A 22441-nucleotide genomic window follows, 5' to 3' on the forward strand; every position below is an offset into this window, starting at 1 on the left:
GTGTAGATCAATCCGCAGAGGGGATTCAGGAAGCGGAACTACTTACGGTAACTATTGTTATTGTTTATGTTGCTAGGCTACCTAGTTTGCGGAAGTTTACACACGTATGTGCTGCGACTAAATAGTTCTATGCTAAATATTTTAAAAAGCCTTTCCATATGAACTAGAATCTTACTTTATGGCGAATTATATGTCAGAACGTCAACTAACACCTCGGTGAGTTTCTTGTCTTTGAAATTGAGAGTTTAACATGTTTTTTTGAATGATTTTTCAAGGTGCCCACCCACATTCATTATATGACCAAAACAGTGGTAGAGCAATTATGACTTTCTCAAAAGTGCTAGTTTTGTCAACGTTTTGATCTGAACCATTGTATATGATCATAGGTAACCTTAAAACAGGGCTGAACATGCATTTTCCCTTTACTACTCCTTTAACGTTACCCATGCCATGTATAGCTAAATGGGCCATTAGCTAGCGTTGTTAGGCCAGCTACTGTAGCAAGATGAGGGTACAGGCTCCAAGCACAGAAGCCTCTTTTAACTCAGAAGACTTCTTCTTACGTCATTCCGCGTGACTCACAGACCTAGACCGCCGCACCCCATTTCAAAAGCTCACCGGATATACATGAATGACTTACACAATGACCCAGTTTGGATTCTAAACGGCGAATTTCACCTAAGGTCACAAGTTTGCACCCCTGCATAAATAGGCGAGATATCCATTCTCATGGATGACACCAGAGGCCAAACGTGTTAATAGTGGTTGAGAGCTGCAATGGGTACTAAAGTAGCCTACTAAACCACTAAATCAATGCACTTTGATCATATGTGCCAAGGATGAAGATACCACTTCACAATGCACAGCAAACCAGATCCACAGGTCCACACAACCCCAGTATCCATCTCTACCAGTGTGCCCATTGCTACTATATGGACTACATGTAATTATAATCTATGTGAAACTAATAACCTATTTTTTTTTTTTATTAGTCTGTGAAAACTGGTAGACTTATGCTGCGTGACTCCACACAGTAACATTGTCAAGACTTCCTGGATGCCAATGCAGCGATCATGTAGGCTTAACAAATTTGAACTCAAACAGAGGTCGGTTAAAACAAGGCATATAAAGCTTTATTTAATGTTTCTTAAAAAAAAAATATTTACAACAGAACTAAAAAGACAAAAAACAATGGGTGAGCCACATGGAGATCAGTCCTGAGAGGCAGGGACGGGTTGTAGTTAAAAGTTGGGGGGTGGGGTGTGCTGGCTACTGGGCCTCGTCCTCAGGGCAGGAGTGCCAGGTGAGCCTCTCCTCGTAGAAGGATATGACCACCTGAGGACAGCGGGTGTTGGCCTCACGGGCTGGAACCAGGTCAGCCTCATCTGAATCCTTCCTGCAGAGTGAAGAACAGGAGGGAGAGAGCAGCCATGCTTATCGATCCATCAACGGTGACCACTGTCTCGCAGCAGCACTATCAGAACTTGTTCAGTCTTGCCAGAACCACTGTCCCCCACCGCCCACTCTACTACATCCCTGTGATTTCATTCATCTATGTGTTGCTCCACTATATTTTTTTTTTTTTTACTGCAGCTTCAGATTAATCCTAATTAGTAGAAGTTGCTTCCCTTGGAGCCTGAAGTGACCCAAGACCAAGAATGCGATTTACTTCCTGAAACATTTTGATCAGCGCCATCTTGCCAAAAACCGACCCCTTTTGACATGCGCAGTTGTGCTTTTCTCAGACCCCGCCGCGTTCATGAACAGTTTGCACCATGCAATTATTATTTGCATCATTTTTTTATTACTTAATGCTAATGCAGGGACATGCAATACAGAGGGGAGGGCGGTGAATGTGCATTAAAAAAAACACGAGTGTTAACTTCGTGGACGCAGCCGGGTCAACAAATCACATGGTTAAATCATGAGAAAAGCACAACTGCGCATGCCTGTGATGCGAGAAAAAACAGCGCATGTAAAAAGGGGTCGGTGGCATGTTCAAAAAGCTCCACTCTCAAGAACGAGGCGTCAACGTAGTCACCGCATCCAGTTCTATTAATACATCCATGCCCAAGACACAGTTCTACAGTGTACTGTAGCACACCATACTACTCTGAAGGCTCTTGTAGGACATTTGAGCAGGGCTTTGAGAGACAGTGTGACTCACCACTTCATTAGAAACATCAGTTCTCCACTGCTATCTGTCGCACCAATGATCCTCTCTGGATCCAGGTTCCTGGCAAAACCACGGGGCTTTTCAATCTGGAACACAACAGAAACCATTACCCAACAAGCTCACATTACAAACACTATGCATCATTGTAGCGTGCCACTAAGACAATTTTCAGTACTCCTAATGGTTACATGCAGATACATATATCAGTCAGGACACCCACCACATCCTTCTTCTTCTTGGCTTTGTTTCCCTCCGTCTCTGGCTCATCCGTGGAGGACTTCCTCTTGCTGGACTCTGGCTTCTCCACCACATTCTTCTGGGACTCCAGGAACGCAGAGATCAGCTCTGGACAGTCCAGGTTCTCCTCAGGCTCCCAAGTATTGTCAGCACTGGAAGATAAGAGGATTAAAAGAAAAATGTTTTTAGTCTTTTGAATGTGACAATCTGATTTAGCAGATGTGGCAGTAGTACCCAAACCTACAAAATGTTGAGTGATGCAGACTGAATTTATGATGGCAGACTGAATCTTATCTTGCTGATAGCTTGCAGCAGGCTCATAGTGCAGAAGTTACATACTGCAGCTTTAATAAGGCTCAAACTCTATTAAGACTTGAAACCTTGACAGATGCTAGAAGTTAGACCACCAACAGCCACACTTCCAACAGTCCGTTTTGTTTTTCCCACATCCGTAATACTTACACAGCAGAGATGACTGCCCCAATCTGTAATTAACGGATTACATTTCTAACAATTTCTCCATTTTCTAAACCAAAAATGTCTCAACTGCCAACTTTTGACAGATGGATGTATCCTTTTAGCAAATTTGCAAATATACAGTGACATCATATATATCTGGCCTTACCCAAGCACATGCAAGAAACATGCAAATCAACACAAGCACAGCACGACCCCATACCAGGGAAGCACTTCCAGCTCAGCGGGGAGGCGACGGTCGCAGTGCACTCACTCTGTAAATCCTTTCCACTTCAGGAAGAACTCAACCTTCCCATTGACTATGCGTTGGTCCATCACCTTCTCCACAACAAACTCCTCAGGTACCTCCTCCTCCTGCACCTCCTTCTTCCCCTTCACGTTCTGCTTCTTACCCATGTCAGGCTGTGAAACAAGAGGGGAGGACTTCATCTTTCAGAGAGATGAATTCCCTATGTTTTAACCACAGTGTAAACAGAACAGACAATACTTGGCCACACATGGAACCCTGCCACTGACTGGGTAATGCTAGCAATACAGAATGGTTAGCCTGATAGCAGGTTAACGTTACCAACTATAGCTCATTGTTAACTTCACCTATACCTTGAGCCCCAACGTTAGCCACGTATCCAAAGATGTAAGGCATTATAGACGCATGTTGACCAAAGTCACATTAATGGTACCTCATTCCAAACTTTCGCGAGTGTAGCCTAATGTTAACGGGGACCCATTTTACCGGAGGTTCGTCACATCCCGCTAACAGGCCAAACACACTATGATAGTGAGTTAACCAAGTTAGCGCTAACGTTAAACCTGTATTTAACCTGTAACCAATATTTATCTGGATGTAGTAGCTAGGCAACGCAGATTGAAACACAGGCTACCTGACCGACCCAGAAAACCAGTCTACCTATTAATAGGTCATGTCGGATTACTCACTAACAGTTACACATTTGTGTTAAAAGTCGTTGTATGTACATCAGGCAAGCTAGCCTAGCTAATAGTAGGCCTATTTCATACATGCATGGCCTATTTATAACTATAACTTGGACAAAACCTGCCTAGCTAGACTCCTCCTAGTGGGAGCGCGGTACAGGAATGTGACCGGGATCCTGCAACAATGGACCAGGGCTGAGAGGGCCTGGTCACGGTAGCATCACCAAGTACCTCAGCTACGCACCACTTACAAACTACATTAGCTAGCTAGAAAACTTTAGCTAAATTACCCAATATTGAAATGACTTGGCTAGTTAACGACTCGTGGGAAACAGATTACCTCATCTCTTCCGAGCTGTAGCGTTAGCGAGCTAGTGTGTTAATGCTAACGGTGGCTAGCTACAGATAGCTCTCTCATGCATTCCATTAATACCCAAGGCAGCCGTGGACGGTAGAAGTATAATAAAGATGTTTGCCTTATATTCAATGTTAGTTCGTGAGAGAGAGAAGAGACTCACCTTCAAATTAGTAGTTAGAAAAGAGAAAAAGCTTCGAGTGAGAGCTTGATAGAGTTAACCGCGGAAACTCTTCTGAGCCTCGTGCAGCTCCGGATCATCTGAGGGAACTGCGTTTGCGCGCGCCTAAAACCTCCTTCCGGCGACGGGAACCGGCGTGGATCAAAAAACAACAACACCCTGGTCCGTACAGCAAAGGAGAAATATAAGAATGCAATATAGCTGTAATTAATCTAACCAAGCTCGATGTGTTCCTTTCAACTGTATACACATCTATTATTAGATAGATCGATAGACACGTTATTGATCCCGGAAGAAATTTAGGCAGTCAGCTTAATAAGACACAACAGAAATGTAGCAATAAGCTACACAGTAAAAATCGACCTGTAGGCCTAAAGTAACACTACATTAGATAGCCTACAAGGCCGTGTGTACACGGATCCCCTCCATTATGGATTTACGTTGAAGCCGTTTTATTTAAATAAAATCAGAAATAGCCTACCAATTGAAAAGGCATCTAATGGAATCTCGTATACGATGCATTCCTTGTTAATGATTAATGATTGAACAAAGACCACTATTAAGCAAGTACTCCCCTCCTGCCCTTTTGCTGTGATTTAATGCATTCTCCATATTAACCCCAAAGTACACATAGTGGCTCTCAGAGTTGGAACATTCAGCCATGCGCGAGGCCAAAAAAGAGATGGGAGTTTTCCTTCACTTTATTTTTTCAAAAGAACCATTCTACCATTAACACCAATGAAGCTCTTGAATCTATGTTCCTTTCATCAACATCCTTCACCATGCAGTCAACAAATAACACAAGCACACCCGGCAGAGTAGCAAAGACAGGTAGATTGAAATGGGAAAGGAAAAGAGCATTTGTGGAAAACCATATTCTCATGTGCTCTACATAGCCACACACACAAACACGCGCACGCGCGCGCACACACACACACACACACACACACACACACACACTTCAGAGTATCTGAGATGATGTATCCAAGAAAAAACATTCAAAGTAACAAAATTATAAAACAAAGTGAAACACAAACTGCATTATGGATATTTTCCAGGCATGTCTCAAGATTATTTTTTTTCTAATTATTTTACAACTTTTTTAAATTTTTGTTTCACCTTCCACTTTCTTCAATCTCTATTGAGCGATCTGTAATGATGTGCTAATATACAAGCATTCTGAGCCTCCTTGTACCAAAGTGATTGGTGATTTTATTATCTCCAAGTAATTATGTGGTTAGGTCCATCCTGTTGCGGCCACATTGATAAATGGTGCATAATTCATAGTGGCCGAACGCTCGTGTTCCCATACCAACCTCTCCCCATGCTATGATAAAAATGGTATCTCTTGAAATATGACCCAAACCAACCAAACATAAGTGTGAGGTAGAATAAAACATCTGTCTCAAAGCCCTTGAATTTTTCAAACTAGAGGGGGAAACCATACAAAAACAATTATTCATTCAATATGATAATTGAATTACAAAAAAAAAATCTCTTAAAAAACGAGCACAGTAATATGTACATCTATGCATCACAGATGCACAACTATGAAAATATTTATTTAAATTTTAAATTAAGGCCTTTTGAAAAGGAGAAATAATGTTTGAATAACTTTTAACTTCTGAATCCGGTCCAAGGCAGGGAGCGCTTTAGTCGTAGAACTTTGAGGGTTAAAACTTATCAACAGCAGTAAACACAACCTTCTCATACTGCCATAAATCTACAAGTTAACTTAAATGATTTCAGTTTTTCCTTTTTTTAATCTCTGAGACTTCTACAACTTAATGTTGTACTACTATACAAATGATACTGTAACCTGACAACCTCAGTGTAAGAGAATGTTCCCATTTTCAAAAATGCTTTAAAGGTAGTTCAACCCTCTCACTCATACAGTACAAAAAACAGTCCAGTGTCTGAGCTACATAGTCTCCCCCCCGCCGCCGCCCCCCCCCCCCCCCCCGAAAAAAAACAACCTCTCATATATCTGAGCATTAACATTTACAGATGTGTTGTGTTAACATGAGTTTTGTGTTTTTGTTTGACTTTGTCTTTTATTAGGCTCCCAAGGATGGAGAGTCCAGACAAGGGGGAGTAGAAAGATCCCTCAACACAGTTCCATAACCAGAATGAGGCTAGTGAGTTCCAAAAGAATGCCAACAAACAAACAGCTTCTCAGTCCCAGCAGCCAATCACGGCTTCTTCTCTTTCTTCCTTTTATCCGTTTTATTTGATGTTGTTGTGGTGACGACGCGCCTGCTTATTGGCTGTACCACCACCCGTCCGCCGGCCCCGCACTGCAGGGTGTACCTGTCGGGGGTGAGCGGTTGTCCCAGGTCGTCCCTCAGCCTGGCCAGGACATCCCTGGAGAGCTGCTCGACCTGCTGGCCAGTGGCCCCCAGAGCCTTGGCCGTGTGCTGCTTCTCCCTGAGCAGCCTGTCTCTCTGGGCCTGCAGCCTGTCCACCTCATCCTGGAGCCCGGCGATGGCGTCCAGCTTCCGCTTGCGGCAGTTCTGGGCGGCCAGCTTGTTCTTCCCGCGCCTCCGGATGTCCCTGAGCAGGGTGACCTGGGCGGGCGAGAGGCCGTGTCCCTCCAGGAGCTCCAGGAACTCCTCCACGGGCATGTTGACGATCTGCGGGGCCGAGAAGGGGATGCACATGGCCCTGGCTCGCAGCTCGTCGCGGCTCGGCTCTCGCTCGTCCTCCCTGTCGTACTCGTCGTCGCTTAGAGGCTCGTCCTTGATGGCTTTGTAGGGGAACGCCGGCACCGGCGACCGGAGGCAAGAAGGGGAGGCGTAACTGTGGTCGTGCCACACACCCTCACTCAGATCCACCGGCGACCACGTTGAGTCGTAGTCGGTGATCCCCTTGGAGGGGAGGGAGTCTACCTCGCTGCTGTAGCCTGTGGCTCCGCCCTCGTCATCGCAAAACGAACTGGAGGACGACGACACGTCGGATGAACCTGGGGAGTGAGGCGTCAGTGGTTATGTTTGAATCTGAATAAACATCTGAATCTATTTGGCGGATTCAGATCACAAGGACCTCCTATCTCAACGAGAGAATGTAAACATTCAGACTCACCTGGGGAGGCGGGGCCTCTAGAGCTGCTCTCCAATGAGAGGCCAGAGTCTGAGTCCAGGTCTTCTAGGACTCTGGGGTCTATGCCCTCTATGTTTCCCAGCAGCTGAGCGTTGATGGCATCCAGCCCCTCCAAGCCCAGCAGGTTAATCTGATCAAACACCGCTTCATCAAGACAGCCTCCCAATGCACCGTGGGACGAGACATTCCGCGTCCCGTTGCACACCGCGGCGAACGGGAGCGCCGCCATCCCCGCCGTCGTACCTGGCGACGAGTCCGAGTGAGAGGAGTTTGTGGACTCTAGTCGGAGGAGGGGTCCCCGTTGCCGGGCAACCGATCCGGCCGGACGCCTCTGCGGGACCACGTTGTAGGATCCGGGGCCCGTCACCATGGCGTCGCGCAGACTGACGTCCTGACTGATAGCGCTGGCGATGTCTGGGTCCAGGTCAGAGAGACGCTGAGGAACCAGAGGATCCAAGTCCTGCAGAGAAAACACACACACACCGTTTACTCTGCATGGAGTTAAGTAACGATAACCGCTATAGTGATAAACCACGAAAAAATCTGATTAAATATATTGCGATAAAATTATCATTAAAACCTTTTGATTACGTCGCTTTGAAAAACTCACTCTAAATACTCACCAGCATCCTCCAAAGTTAGCCAAAGTCTCCAAGACGCATTATTTTAATGGTTATGCAAACAAAAAGTGCATAGCGCTGCTAATTTTATTTGTGGTTTTCAATATAAAACTTGAGGAAATTATTTCAGTGTGTATCAGTAGTTTTTGAACATTCTCAGCACATTTTATAATACCATGATAACACTGATTACCGTGATAATTTTTGGTCACTATAATCGTGATCTGAAATGTTCATACCGTTAACTCTCTACTGTAAGGTCCATACTTTGATCAAACAATTAAAAAGGTTAACAGCTCTCGGTAACGCACAAGCCAACGGTAGGGAAAATAAACTTGCATCAAAATCATGAGCCGGAAGAGAGAGGAAGTGGCTCCAGTCGATGGCTGTAGGAGGGGCATCCTCGGGGTCAGACAGAGAGGAGGGGGGCATGGGGGCGCCAAGCAGACCCTGGAATACAATAGGACTTAGCAGCAAAACACATACACACACAGGCACAATGACTTGAGATATCCAAAATGGATACATTTTCATTGTACTTCTCTTGCTCATACCTCTTGTTCTAGAGTGGAACTGAGAGCTAGCTGAATTACAGGGGCAGGTTCCTCGACATTGTCACGTCCAACACCATCGCCATCATCATCACCACCGCCACCACCATCAATCTGACCCTGGGCTTGTGTGTGGGGGGCAGACTTCACTTCATCCTCCTCCTAGTGGGGCAAGGATATGAAAGAAAGAAATGCAGTCAAGTGAGATAATAGGTTGGTACGGAGAGACAGGTAGGAGGTGGGGGAAAGTCTAGAACAATCCTCAAATTCCTGTTGAATAAGGGTATTATTGGTTGTGGTCTTTACTTTTGAGTTGTAGCTGCTATCTGACAAACAACCACAACAACTGTCAGTCACTAGTCACAACTGTCGTTGCAACTTGAAGTCACTCACACTTGATACATGAACTTGGGAGCTCTGTGTACGAGGCCACTACAGGACTGGCGATTAGTAGGTGTGTGTGTGTGTGTGTGTGTGTATGTGTGTGTGTATGTGTGTGCACATGCCTCTTTGAGAGCATTAACTGTCCCAACAGCTGCAAGGGTTAGTCTAATTACAATCTAACCCCCCAGTTGGCATAAGACCTTCCACTGACCTCCGGTGTCACTTCATAGACGCCAGTGCAACACTAGATGTCAACACCATGAAGACTGTTGTTTAATAACCCAACTGGTCTACATAAGTCAGAACTCAAATAACATTTCACTCAGGTGGCACAGCTAGGTAGGGGTTGGGTGCAATTACAAATGCTCATGCCCATATCTTGGTGAGGGACAGGAGAGTAGAGCGATCTGTTCTGCGTGTTTTTATTTTGGGGTTCTCTTGTGGAGGAAATCCATGTGAGCACGAGGAGAACATGCAAACTCCACACAGTAAGGCCCTGGAGATAGCCCATCTGAGCACCAACAGGCGTGGGGAGAACATGCCCGCAGTGCCAACAGCTCCCCATGCGGGAATCGAACCCAGGACCTTCTTGCTGTGAGGCAGCAGTGCAAAGCACCGTACCTCTGTAGATCCCCGACAGATTAAGCTAATACGAAGAGAGAGAGTCTGGCTGAACTAAACGTTTTTAGAAACGTCATCTATTAAAGAGAAAATGCATATGGAGCCAGGGTGTGCGTATACATTTTTTTTCCAACATCCAAGTCTTCTTCCAGTGATCAGCACCTCACTACAACCCTTAGTGGTGCATTGCTTTTTCTACACACAAACTAAACTAAAAGCCACATCTGCTGCCAACATAGTAGCGGGACAGACAAAAGAATCAAAGATGTCAAGATCCCTCCGGGCTAACTAACCTGAAGGGGGTGCATTTGAGGACCAGTGCCTTTGTGTAAGCATAGGGGGGTTGTCCCTAACTATACTAATTCTCCTCTCCCGCCCCAACAGCAGGTGATGTACACTAAAGAGTGGGGTAAGATTACAAATTCAACATTCACTGTCCTCAGGGTGTAATCCACACACCAGCTGCTTCACCACTGAACCAGAAAAACTGGAGCAAGGCAGCCTGACTTGATCAAGAAGATGATGATAGCTGGATAAAACTATGAATACTTAGCTAATACTGAAACCTGTAACTCCCCAAATTCTTCAAGGCCAACGGTTTCCTAGTCAACCTTTAGCTCAGTCAATGTTTAGCAATTAGTTATGTTAACTCAAATTAATGGCAAGCAATAAACACAAGTGTTCAAACGCTTTCAGTAAACTGGTGGGATATGGTGGGACAACAGCACCAAAGGGTTGGCTTTGTTGAATGAAAAGATCATAAATTGCAATTAAGACGATGGATTTGTGGGTAACAGGTGCATTTTTCTGTTTGTTTTTAAGTCTGTCTGCACGGCATTATTTTGCACTTTCTCTGCGAGCTAGCTAGCTAATGCAAGTAACAATCAGATCTGTGGACGAAGTTTGCTGGCTCCGTTTCTAATGAAAAGCGTCCTCCTGCATTTGTCCAACCTAACTCAACATGGAGGTGGCTAGCTAGCTAACGTTAGCTAGCTGTCTAGCTAACAAACTTTAAGCACTCCATCAAACTCCTCTCACAAGCACATATCGATAAGTTAGCTAGCTAGTTATCAATGGGATAATAAATTGTTTGTTTAACAGGTGAAGTTCACAAAAACTGACTACAGAGTTAATATGCAGCTAGTTGCACCACTGGCATCTTTATCACGTTACCTCGCAGGCTCCAGTGGCAATGAAAGGCCCCGGCCCGCTGAGTTGCTGGGCTGCAGTCTGGTGCTCCTCCGGCCAGCCATTCAACGGAGCCTCACCGGCCAAGCAACTGTCCTCGTTGGAGAGCTCACCGTCGTGGTCGTGGTCCTCGTTCCCCTCCGAGGTGACCTCGCCCCCGGTGCTCGGGCTGTTTGACGGCTCCGGGACCTCCGAGCTGTCAGGCACCTGGTGAACGAGCCATGCATCCAGCTGCGTGGGGAACCGGGGCGAGCCCAGAGCGCGCACCTCCTCCAGGAGCCGCCGGCTGGCGAAGTAATAGTCCAACTCGGGACATTTGGGGTGCACGCTGTACCCGTCCCAGTTATCCCTCAAGTTGTGAAAGGGTGTCTGGATGTAGGCTGAGCTAGGGCCGACGTTAATCTCGAGCAAGGGAGAGAAGTAGCTGTCGAGGTCCACGCGGACACCGATCAAACTGAGTAAGATCGTGAACTGAATCAGGCCCTCTGTGAAGTATTTCTTCACGTTTTGCATGTTTTAAATTAATTTGGAATTGCGAATAGTGCGAAACACGAGCCGAACGGTTCTCTTTCGCCGACTAAACAAAGAAAATTGCCAAACAAAAGAGCACGCGTTCCCTTCCCGTCAGACAAAGAGGTCCGCCCGCACCGGCAAACTGGTTAGAGCACGACCGGCTTCTGAGAACTTCCTGACACAAACATGCCTCGCACACGCAGTCGTAATGCAGTTATTACAAAATATTGTAAACAAGAGACAAATATTAAATGGGTAGCTTGCCTGTATATTGTATTATGCTGACAGACTACACTTTCGATTTAAATCCCAAATGTGTCTTCTGTGTGCCGTGAAGTGAGGACTTTGACAGGGATTTGGATAATTCACATTGCCGGGCACGAGTGCTGCATCTCCACAGTCTCCGATTGGACACATTTTCAGTCCGTTATATGTAGAGCCAATTGGAGGGCTACACCGGTCATGGTTTAAAGTGTGGTTGTCCATGTATGCGTCCTCCCCAACAATTTTACCATTGTTTTCCGATCTCCGAGTAGAATTTGCTCCTGAAATTCACTCAGTTTCATTGTTTGTGTAAATGTAGATCTATCATGAACGTTGTTATTTTGCCGGCGATGGCCTCGACGTAGCCTACTTTTTACATTTCTTGTGTGTGCAGGGGCTACCGGCCTATATTTATTTATTTATTTATTCATTGAAGATAGCAAGCAAGCAAGCCATAGGCTACAACAGTAGCCTCGCGTCCCCAGTCTCTCCTCGGGGAGGAGAGCATACCTCCATGGAGGAGAGCCTAGTATCTATTTACTTCACTCTCTCCTCGGGGAGGAGAGCCTAGTATCTATTTACTTCACTGCCTTAAACCCGCCCCATCATCCGGCTCGAGCCTGTAGAGCCCGCCTCCAACATCCGCTTGCTTTATTTTTCCTTAACCAGTAGTTCTCCTCGCATCTTCTTTTACAATTTTCGTCGGTGTTATGCCTGGTGATGCCATCGCGAATGTTATCTAGTCGAAGCTTCACCATGTGCAGCCTACAGTAAAAACATTACAACAACTGTTCGTCTTCCGGTCCAGACTGGATGATTATGCGATGCGTCATCGCGCTTCCGCTCTAGACCGGCGAAACAACACCGAACGAGAAAGAGCCCAGACTACTACAACAGTGAACATAATACATCACCATATACATCTAGACGTGATGCAGGTGATTAAAGTTTCATAAGTGACAAATTTGATTATCTAAATGTATGAGACATTGACCGTGAATGGACGATTTCAATTACATTTTGTAGGTGACGATTACATACATAATTTCTATTTGCAACATTTGGTACAAATGTTAAAAGTAATTCCCAGACCAATGACACCAACAAGCAACCGGTGTATTGCCTCTGTTTGTTTTTGACACAACAGTGCCCTCTACAGATGTAGGCCTACTAAGATACCGCACTTGTGTCTGGTGAAACATCCCCATTATGACTGTAAACTTGATTTATCCCTTTTCTATCGACAATTAAACGTGTGCTCATGCCTGGTTAACATCCACTATCTTTCTCACATGCCATGCAGACGAGCATGGACACTTAAGAAATAAGATAAATAAAAAAAATAGCTGAAGGAAAATAGATTATAAAAGATTTGCGTTTTCCCATTGATTCCTGAGAGCCAGTGTTATTATACATTAATATTCTTTGGATTACAGGCACCAGGTAATTTTAGATTTTACTAGAGTGACTGTAGCACTCGTTTTGGATATGACTCAACTGCGCCCCCTGCTGGCGATTCATGAACACAAGGCAAAGAGATTAATGCGAAAGGCTCCATCCTTACCTTGGGTGTGCTTGTGCGCCAACCTCCTACAATGTTTGAAAATCTACATTGGGAGGTAGGTGATTGGTGGAGAATTGAGATGGTACTAAATGGTGTGAGTGAATGTTTCTCAGATTTCATGAACAACTTTTAAAACATGATTTTATTGTAAACAGTGACTTCAGTATATGTTGTGATCAGGCCATAGAATAACACAAGTATGCAATATGTGATCATCTCTGCAGGCTTATAAAATAGGTTAGGCATCAGTTTAAATAGCCTACGGTTTGCAGAATAGAAAGGTGCAAATAGACACACGACGAATTATTAATGCAGTCACTACAGTGAATAAAATGAAATGAAGCAAACGTGTTCTTAAAAACCTAGGCTATTCTATCGGTATGGAGAAAATGGATAATCAAGTAAAAGGTAAGTAAGATTGAAATTGCATCTGGTCATTATAAATTATCATATACTATCTAAAAGGAACACAAATAATAATGGTAACAGTATAATCATCACACCGTATGCTGTGTCTTGTTGTTAGCTCTTAACTTACAAGAACACTTATAAAATAATAAATGTCCGGTCGCTGGATACAGGTGATGTGTAGCTTTATTCTGCATGTGCTTTCAACTGCACCGACCAGACTAGTCGATCAATGATATCACCAATAGGATGAAATACTCCCCAGTCAAATATAATCAATCCCAGATCTTTGCTAGACATAGCGATATACTACACCGTATGCCTTCACAAGAGGCGGAGAAGGCCTACCAAATAGGGCAAGATGACTTTCTGGGCGTGCCCATGTAGAGCTTATTCGATTTTCCATTGGTGCAGTACCACTTTGACCTCAACGAGGGGCTGGAAACCGCGGCAAACATGTTGCAAATAAGGACAAGGCCACGCCCACCCATTCTCTGATTGGATTAACTCGTGACCCAGGAACTCTGCGTGCTGTTGCATATTTTGTGACCCACTTCACTATGCCTGGGTGTATTGAGTTTCTAACGGTGTCGGCCAGGTGGTGAACAGTGAAACGAAACTCTCCTATTTATCACGCAGTCGTCGCTACCTAGACTGCAAGCCAGACTTCCTCGCAAAACCAAACAAAAAACTTGCGCGGAGAGCAGAATGTGAGTTTGATGAGGATGGCGACGCAAGGCTAGTCCCTACTATTTGCTGTACTGTACATAGGCTACTGTAACATTGGCTACATGTCTTCAAATTGTATCTTCAATTGTATCAATAGTAGCCTATATTTCATCAGTAGAGGCCAATGTACTGCATATACTGTGCGTTGGCCAAGTGACAAAAACAAAACACTGCAGCAGTACCCAGAACACAGTCATATTGTAGCCTATGAACATAACCCTAACCCAAGTCCTCAATTTCTGCTGTGGGGAAATGTTCACAAAACCCCCTACTTTTGAATTTGGGATACGTTTTGGAACGATAAGGCAACATATTTCACTTTTTCTATTAGCCTACACATATTTGTAACTACACATTATTTTTTCATAGACCATTAGCTGAATTAAAACAATAATCTTTGATGTAGGCTATTGAATCTTGGCTAGACAAACACGATTAACCCTGGACATTATTAAATAGTCATGCAATCATCTAAACAAAGCAAATCATGCAGTAAAAATAACAAGGCATAAAACAATTTATATAGCATAATAATTCATGTTAAGGATTTAGCAAACAAAGTAGCCTAACATTTGTGATCTATTATTGGAGAACATGCAAGATTTACAAATCGACCGGGTGGACGAAACACGTCCGTTCTCCTTTGAAATCCTGTGAAGAATGATCCGCTCCAACTGATCTTGCCAACAGGCAGGCACTTGATTAATCCACAAGTATTTTCATAACGATGCGAAACACATTTAAATCAACTTTGTGACAACATGGACAGATTTATTATAGGCAAGCATAACCACGACAGGGTCTTCTCGTAGAGGAAAGTGGATTGGTCGGCAAATTGGTGACGTATGGATGATTGACATTCTGACTATGAGCATGCGCAAAACGTATTCTGCCGCAAGGAGTCGTGGGAGCTCAAATTTAAGAAATGGTAAAAAGGAAGTGGAATTCAGTCGTCTTAAGACTTCTCTGGGAGCATGGTTACATTATCCATAAGAGCTGTCCTCAGGTCAGCTTTGCATTTTGCTAATTATAGTTAAGGTTAGGATTTTAAACCAGGTAAACTGGTCCAGTATACACTCCAGACATCAGACTGGGGTAACTCAATCCATGTAGCCTTGATTTTTGTGTATTTTTGGATTGTTTTCATGAAATGTTTTCATGAACGGTGATGATCAGCAGATTGAACTGTTCTGGAGTAACTTAATTAACAATTAATTTATGGAGTTAACTGATATTTAAGAGATTGGCCCTTTAAAATAAACAAATGAAAATATGCAAGAGTATATTCTGTCCAATTCTTCTACATTTTTTTTTTATAAAATGATGCGTATTACTTTATTTAAGGACTAAAAACCTCTTGATTGTTCAATACAATTTAAAGTCATTTATGCACATTAAATATTTCAGTTTTGCCCTGTTTCTGTGTATTTATTTGGAGTTTAATTAATTTCATATTAAAGTTGATGAAATGGGCTAGTTTAAATTAAGTTTGAATACGGCTAATATGATAATTATAACTAAAATGGGTCATTGGTAAATTATGGGACATATGTTGATATTTACAATTACTGTCAATATTGGACAATTAATAAAATGTCACATAAACCACAATTAATTAATGAGAACACCATTGTAATTAAATGGAGTGGTGAATGTGAATTAGAGGCAAATTAACACAACTTATTGACAATTTTTATATCATTGTCGTCCAAAAGATCTCAAATGTATATCCTAAACTAAAGATATGAATAGCTCAAGACAGTTTCTCCCATCCGAGCTCCAGTGCACGGAGCTCCGTCGTCCAAAGCGCAAAACAACATACTGACAGCCCCATCCCTCCAGGGTCCGCGTCTGCAACATGATGGACATCTAGCCTTATCCAATGAAACAAGCGCAGCGAAATACAAACCTCCTATTCGCCGAGCGTTGCATACATCACAAACAATCTAGGCCTATCACAAAGGGACTCTTACCTTACTTCCGAGGCCACATTTCTGGCAAACTCCGTGGCGCCCCGCCGTGGAGACATATGGAAGCAATTTAGCACTGGTGTTCTGTTCTGCGAAATGAGTATAGGCCTAACAATGAAAAATGCTCACTAGTTTTCTTTTCTTCTTTCCTTTTGAATGTGGGTCTTTGTTTTATGTTGATCGAATAAGCAGACCTGTTTAACATTATGTTTCCCCACGGGCGAGAGGAAATTGATTGGACATGTTCAACGTCTCCTTAAATAGGAAAACCTGGTGCTTTTAGTTGGATTTCTATTTCCTATGATTTCATCTGCTATGCCAGTCATTTCATCATTGACGCAAAATGAATAGACATTTGTTTTCAATTGCTGCCATGAAGAGGACAATAACGCAGGCCCGATGGTTAGGCTATTCATTTGGGTTAATTAGCCTATTGTAATCAATAAGTATGCTTTTTTTGTCCGACAAATGCCGCTATATTTTCTACCACAAGAGAGCGCTACTCTCCCAAGTATGTGAGCCACTCTGTGTCCACAGTAATATTTTGTGTTATGAGATTATCTTAACTTTAACCATGATCTGCTTGGAAAAACAAAGCCAACTTGTATTTGTATTTCGTAGCATTTTATCCCACATTTATTGTGTTTATCGTGAATGATGAAAAGCCTCACTGGTTTTACATAGACACATCTTTCATGAGGGATCAGACCTAGGATTTGACTCCATCCCTCCCTCTCTCTCTCTCTCTCTCTCTCCCCCCCTCTCTCTATCTCTCTCTCTCTCCCCCCTCTCTCTCTCTCTCTCCCCCCCCCCCCTCTCTCTCTCTCTCCCCCCCCCTCTCTCTCTCCCCCTCTCTCCCTCCCCCCTCTCTCTCTCTCTCCCCCCCCCCCCTCTCTCTCTCTCTCTCTCTCTCTCTCTCTCCCTCCCCCCTCTCTCTCTCTCTCTCTCTCTCTCGGATGACCCAGGGTTTGGAGAGGCCAGCAGGCGGTGAGGCGCTGACAGGATGTTTCTCAGCTCCAGCAGCGGCCGTGGATTTGATGCCAGGGCCTGAGATGGCTGCCTTGATAACCCGTCTGGTTCCAGAGATTGGCAGCCTTGATAACCCGTCTGGTTCCAGAGATTGGCAGCCTTCTCACTGGAAAGGAAAACAAAAACGTCTTACATAAACAGCTGAAAATGGCCCAACAACCGCGCAGGAAAACAGGCCTGTAGGAGATGTGAGCTGGTCCAGAGGAATTATATCAGGACATAGAAACTCACTCACTCACTTGTATATACGTTCTTTCACACGCACACGCACACACACACACACACACACACACACACACACACACACACACACATATGCATGCACTTGCATACACACACCGCATGCACTTGCATACACGCACACGCACACACACACACACACACACACACACACTCACACACACACACACACACACACACACACACACACACACACACACACACACACACACACACACACACAAACTTGATTTCTGTGCTCCCTAGTTTTAGGGGAAGGGTGAGTCTGATATTTCTACATGTGTATCATCTTCTCCTGTGTGAATGTGCATATACTGTTAGTTATACATGTGTAACTGGCATCTCTACTCTACTAATGGACTCTCCTAACCATGCCCCCCCACCCCACCCTGCGCCCCTGTCATATCCAGGGGTTCCCATGGGGTCTGATTAAGGGGGTTTCCAGGCAGGGAGGAGGGAGAGGAGGAGGGAGAGGAGGAGGGAGGGGAGGAGGGAGAGGAGGAGGAGGGAGGGGAGGAGGGAGAGGAGGAGGGAGAGGAGGAGGGAGAGGAGGAGGGAGAGGAGGAGGGAGAGGAGGAGTGAGCCAGTAAGGGAGCGCAGGACTGGTGAGTGGTTCTTATTATTACCCTCCTTGTCTGGACAGGGGCGCGTCTGCGTGGGTCCACTTCCTCCCAATCAATACAGACGGCTCTCTCCCATCCTGCAGGTCTGCTCCCAGCCCCATGTGAGACCCCCTCCCATTAGAGATGGTGTGTCTGGTACGGACGCGGCCCCCAGAACCGTCACACACTCGCAGGCCCCCAGAACCGTCACACACTCGCAGGCCCTCAGAACTGTCACACACTCGCAGGCCCTCAGAACCGTCACACACTCGCAGGCCCCCAGAACCGTCACACACTCGCAGGCCCCAGAACCGTCACACACTCGCAGGCCCCCAGAACCGTCACACACTCGCAGGCCCCAGAACCGTCACACACTCGCAGGCCCCCAGAACCGTCACACACTCGCAGGCCCCCAGAACCGTCACACACTCGCAGGCCCTCAGAACCGTCACACACTCGCAGGGCCCCAGAACCGTCACATGGGTTCTCTTCACGTCGTCTCCCTTTCTTTTCTTTTCTACTTCCGTGTCGAGACCTGAAGCTCTGCCTAGTAATAACTTGAATAATGACTTTATCCATACAGCGCTTTTCAAGCATGAATTGCACAGTTGGCGCCTCATAACAATAATCTTTACCATGAAGATACAACATACGATATACAAAATACAATATAATAAGGAATACAGAATCTTAGAAGCTTTATTGTCATCGTACAAGAAATACAACGATATTTTGTTCGAATGGACAATAGTAAGATCACTGCACAACTTCAAACATGAATTAAGAAAGGAAACTTAACTACTAATATTATTTACATTACACCTTATCAAAAGCAAGTTTATAGAAATAGATTTTTGACAGAGATTTGAAAGAAGATACTGTTTTAGCTGTTCTAATTTCCTCTGGAACAGACAAAAGAGCTTGATTGCTGGACCTCAGATCAAGCAGTAAGCCTGCCAGCATCGCAACATCATTCAGTCATGAGGACACTTAAGTCAGGAACTGTTGGACAGTACAAATTGTATTAGTCCATTGTTGAGAGCAAGGTATGGTCCCAGGGTTAGCTTGTGAATCCTAATTCAATATTAAGCCACAGTTTACCTACTCAAACTCTATGTGGCTGCCTGTTACAGTTGACAATATCCAGAGAAACACAGTATATAACAGATAGAGTTTCAGACATGGAGAACGGTCCATTGTCGACTCAGATGGGGGGGGGGGGGGCTGTATTGTCTAGCAGGCCAGCAGGGTGGTGTGGGTGTCATTCTGCAGGGGCCACGGGGATGCAGACGCCGCGCCGGAAACTTCTAAGAGATGCCTGGGGGTGGCTGTGGGGAGAGACCTTTGACCCTGTGACCTGGTGACCTTGTGGTCTAGGGTCACGGAGGGAGGGGTCGGTGCTAGGAGGAAGAGGGGGTAATTGATGGGGGTTGAGCAAGGCCCGGGGTGTGTATGGGAGAGGGAGGGAGGGAGGGAAGGAGGGGAGAGCCCCCGGAGATATGACCTGCCGAGGATGCTCCTTGTTTATGAGCTCCCAGTCCTCGTCTGCTCTGTCTGGAGTGTAGTTATTCTGCGACAGATATGGACAGATAGGTTAAATGGATGGAATAATAAAGATGGCAGTATGCTCTCTCTCTCTCTCACTCTTTTTTTGTATGTGTGCTTGTGTGTGTTGATGTATGCGTGCTTGTGTGTGCTGATGTATGCGTGCTTGTGTGTGCTGATGTATGCGTGCACACACTTCCACAAACATGGGTTATGAAACAATCCACTGGTGAATCTATGAATGACCCCTCTCTGAGAGAGCAGCCAGTAATCCCTGACTTTCTGAAAGAAAACCACAGTTGCGTTTTTTCTTCCTGCGGGGTCAAAGGGCAAGCTGAATTGCTGGAATCCTGGTCTGGGAGAGGAGCTTTGAGAGTTGAGGTTGGGGGCTGGGGGGGGGGGTATTCTGTAATGGCTGACAGATGTTTACAGGGGCCTGACTGCATCTCTGTGATCAGGTTAAAGGCCTAGGTGTGTGTGTGTGTGTGTGTATCTGTGTATGTGTTTCAGGGAAAGGACCTGTACACATACATACACACACACCACCATGGGGACACACACTATGTGAATGCCCCTCTTTGCTGTGGCCCAACGCACCCAAACACTAGCCTTATTTGTCAGTCTCTGGCCTTGGACCTAGTCTGTCCAGATGGCCCAGGTCTCTCACACTTGGGGCCCGAGCCCGGCAGGTTCTGAGTGGGCCTCCTATCCCACCATTCCAACGTGCTCCGGTCAGAACTAGCGGTCTGACTAGACCTCTTTCACAGAGACAGGATTCCACGGCTTTCCGTGTTCTAACCTGTCGTTCTCGAGTTACTGGCTGCCCAGCGTGGAACGTGCCCAAGCTGTTATTTTAGAGCTGAAAGGGGAGTGTGTGCGTGCTTGTGTGTAGGTGTGTGTGGGTGTGTGTGTGCACGCGCGCGCGAGTATGTGCGTGTATGAGTGGTTTGTGCTTCTAAGTGCTACACACACTCCCCTGTCCATATCGCAGCTCTCCAGAATGTTCTGATGGCTCCACAGAGGACCCTGTCACACTGTGGAATATGTGCATTCAATAGAAATAAAGGCTGAAAAAAAACGAGCGAACACAGAGTTCATACTGTAGTTGCAATATAAGCTTTAGAAAATAAGCAGTAGAAATTGTCTTGTACTTGACCATATAGAGTCCTTAAAACCTTCAGTGGAAAAACGTTCAATCTTTCAGTGTGACCATAGATACATTCCTCTACAGCTCCAGTGAAATAGTCCCATGATTACCCTTTTGAGCCGTCAAATCATTGCTGTCATTTTCTGTTATTATTACAGCAGAGGATCGACATGCAGGGATTGAAACCTACAGTAAATTTGAAGGAACTCGGAGGGGTTTGCTTTTGTTGAACCACCCCTCCAGAGAGCGGGTATTTCCGGGTCCAGAGGGGGGCAGGAGAACACATGCGTTCTAATGTTGATGACCCTTGATTTGCCACGCTTGACTGGGAGAAAACAGTGTTATGAGAGAAACGGTTTGACACGCCAAATGTGTTCCTCCCTCCAACACCAACGGTTAGTTCAACCAATGAGAGGGGGATTCAGTTTACACCTTTAAACCTCTAACCCCTGCATGGAAACAAGTAAACGCTACCTCACTGAGAAACAGGCTCTGTTCACCTATTTACAGAAATTGTGTTTTTGGAGGCTATTTTTAATTGACCAATTATTAAACTTAGACAAATTGTAGACTGGACTGTATGGAATATAAAATGTGTAGAATTGTATTTAAATGTAATTCTGAAGATTACCATTTCTTCAAAGGGTAATATGCCCTATAAATCTGACCACACTCAAGTTCCAACCCTCCTCTTCCTTTGAAGTGGTCTGATCCCCATAGCTAATATCCATGATGGACCAATCAGTGTGTCCCATTGATTTGAGCGTGTGATCACACTGGTGGTGCGGAGGAGGGGCCGGCCGAACTGTGACGGGGCTGTGACTGGGGGAGTGTAACGCTGATGAAGACTTCATCCATCCTGAGCTCCCCATCATAGGAGAGCAGAGAGAATGCCATGGCCTTCCTGCTATGTGTGGCCTTCCGTATTAATAATAATAATAATAATACATCAAACTTGTATAGCGCTTTTCATAGTAGTCAAAGTCGCTTTACATTACAAAATACAATACAATACATAGCTTTATTAAATCAGAAATAGGGTTAGAGACAAAGAAAATGAGTTAAAAACAAACAGCAACTCTCTCTCTCTCTCCGTCTCTCTACCTCTCCCTCTCTCTCTCTCTCTCTCTCTCTCTCTCCGTCTCTCTACCTCTCCCTCTCTCTCTCTCTCTCTCTCTCTCTCTCTCTCTCTCTCTCTCTCTCTCTCTCTCTCCGTCTCTCTACCTCTCCCTCTCCCTGCAGCATCACACACCAACACCGAGCGCCGCAGGCTACTTTGTCTTTGTTTGTGAATGACGAGTCCGAGCCTTGAAAACGGAGTAGAGTGAGCGAGGAAGGGAATGAACGAGAGGATTTGCGGGCTGTAAAACGAGGCATTAGAGAGCTCGTGACTGGGAGCTGGAGCTATAAAGCCGAACCGTTTGGCCGCGCTCGTGTTTTAGTGCGCTGGCTCTCCGTCTGACAGCGCGGCTGTTTGGGCGTCACTGAGGGCCTCGTTTAGAGCATGGTTTAGGGCCTGCGTTCCGCTGCGTGTGTTTGGCACTGGGGCTGTGTGAGGACACACAGGAGGCAGGTTTACACAGAGCCGCGGCCACCCCTGGAAACTCA

The 22441-nt window shown here is 45.2% G+C and overlaps 2 protein-coding genes across 4 annotated transcripts; both read right to left on the reverse strand.

Moving 5' to 3' along the window:
* Positions 1-1171: 1171 nt before the first annotated feature.
* Positions 1172-4439, reverse strand: cbx3a (chromobox homolog 3a (HP1 gamma homolog, Drosophila)). Of its 3 annotated transcripts, none has more exons than XM_084454860.1 (5): positions 4342-4439; positions 3144-3319; positions 2397-2565; positions 2168-2262; positions 1172-1396 (listed from the first exon to the last, which is right to left on the reverse strand). In XM_084454860.1, the coding sequence occupies exons 2-5, from the start codon at positions 3317-3319 to the stop codon at positions 1270-1272; spliced, it is 567 nt and encodes a 188-aa protein (XP_084310986.1). In that variant the 5' UTR covers positions 4342-4439; the 3' UTR covers positions 1172-1269. The 3 variants fall into 3 exon arrangements, with proteins under 3 accessions (XP_084310986.1, XP_084310988.1, XP_084310987.1); XM_084454862.1 differs by having other exon boundaries at positions 3144-3292; positions 4342-4432; XM_084454861.1 differs by having other exon boundaries at positions 3144-3339; positions 4342-4426.
* Positions 4440-6341: 1902 nt separating this feature from the next.
* nfe2l3 (nfe2 like bZIP transcription factor 3) lies at positions 6342-11460 on the reverse strand. Its single transcript, XM_084455504.1, has 5 exons — positions 10808-11460; positions 8633-8791; positions 8418-8528; positions 7441-7918; positions 6342-7321 (listed from the first exon to the last, which is right to left on the reverse strand). The coding sequence occupies exons 1-5, from the start codon at positions 11333-11335 to the stop codon at positions 6552-6554; spliced, it is 2046 nt and encodes a 681-aa protein (XP_084311630.1). The 5' UTR covers positions 11336-11460; the 3' UTR covers positions 6342-6551.
* Positions 11461-22441: the final 10981 nt, after the last annotated feature.

The sequence above is a fragment of the Borostomias antarcticus genome (assembly GCF_949987555.1).
Source record: "Borostomias antarcticus genome assembly, chromosome: 21".
NCBI lineage: Eukaryota > Metazoa > Chordata > Actinopteri > Stomiiformes > Stomiidae > Borostomias > Borostomias antarcticus.

What these genes read in the sequence shown, in the direction of transcription:
- cbx3a (XM_084454860.1), bottom strand. Translation starts at nt 3,319, where the DNA reads ATGAAGTCCTCCCCTCTTGTTTCACAGCCTGACATGGGTAAGAAGCAG. An exon ending in AAGTGGAAAGGATTTACAGA is followed by an intron (nt 2,566 to 3,143) that starts GTGAGTGCACTG and finishes CTTATCTTCCAG; the next exon opens with TGCTGACAATACTTGGGAGC. An exon ending in CCAAGAAGAAGAAGGATGTG is followed by an intron (nt 2,263 to 2,396) that starts GTGGGTGTCCTG and finishes GTTGTGTTCCAG; the next exon opens with ATTGAAAAGCCCCGTGGTTT.
- nfe2l3 (XM_084455504.1), bottom strand. Translation starts at nt 11,335, where the DNA reads ATGCAAAACGTGAAGAAATACTTCACAGAGGGCCTGATTCAGTTCACG. An exon ending in TTGCCACTGGAGCCTGCGAG is followed by an intron (nt 8,792 to 10,807) that starts GTAACGTGATAA and finishes TTGCCCCACTAG; the next exon opens with GAGGAGGATGAAGTGAAGTC. An exon ending in GTTCCACTCTAGAACAAGAG is followed by an intron (nt 8,529 to 8,632) that starts GTATGAGCAAGA and finishes ATTGTATTCCAG; the next exon opens with GGTCTGCTTGGCGCCCCCAT.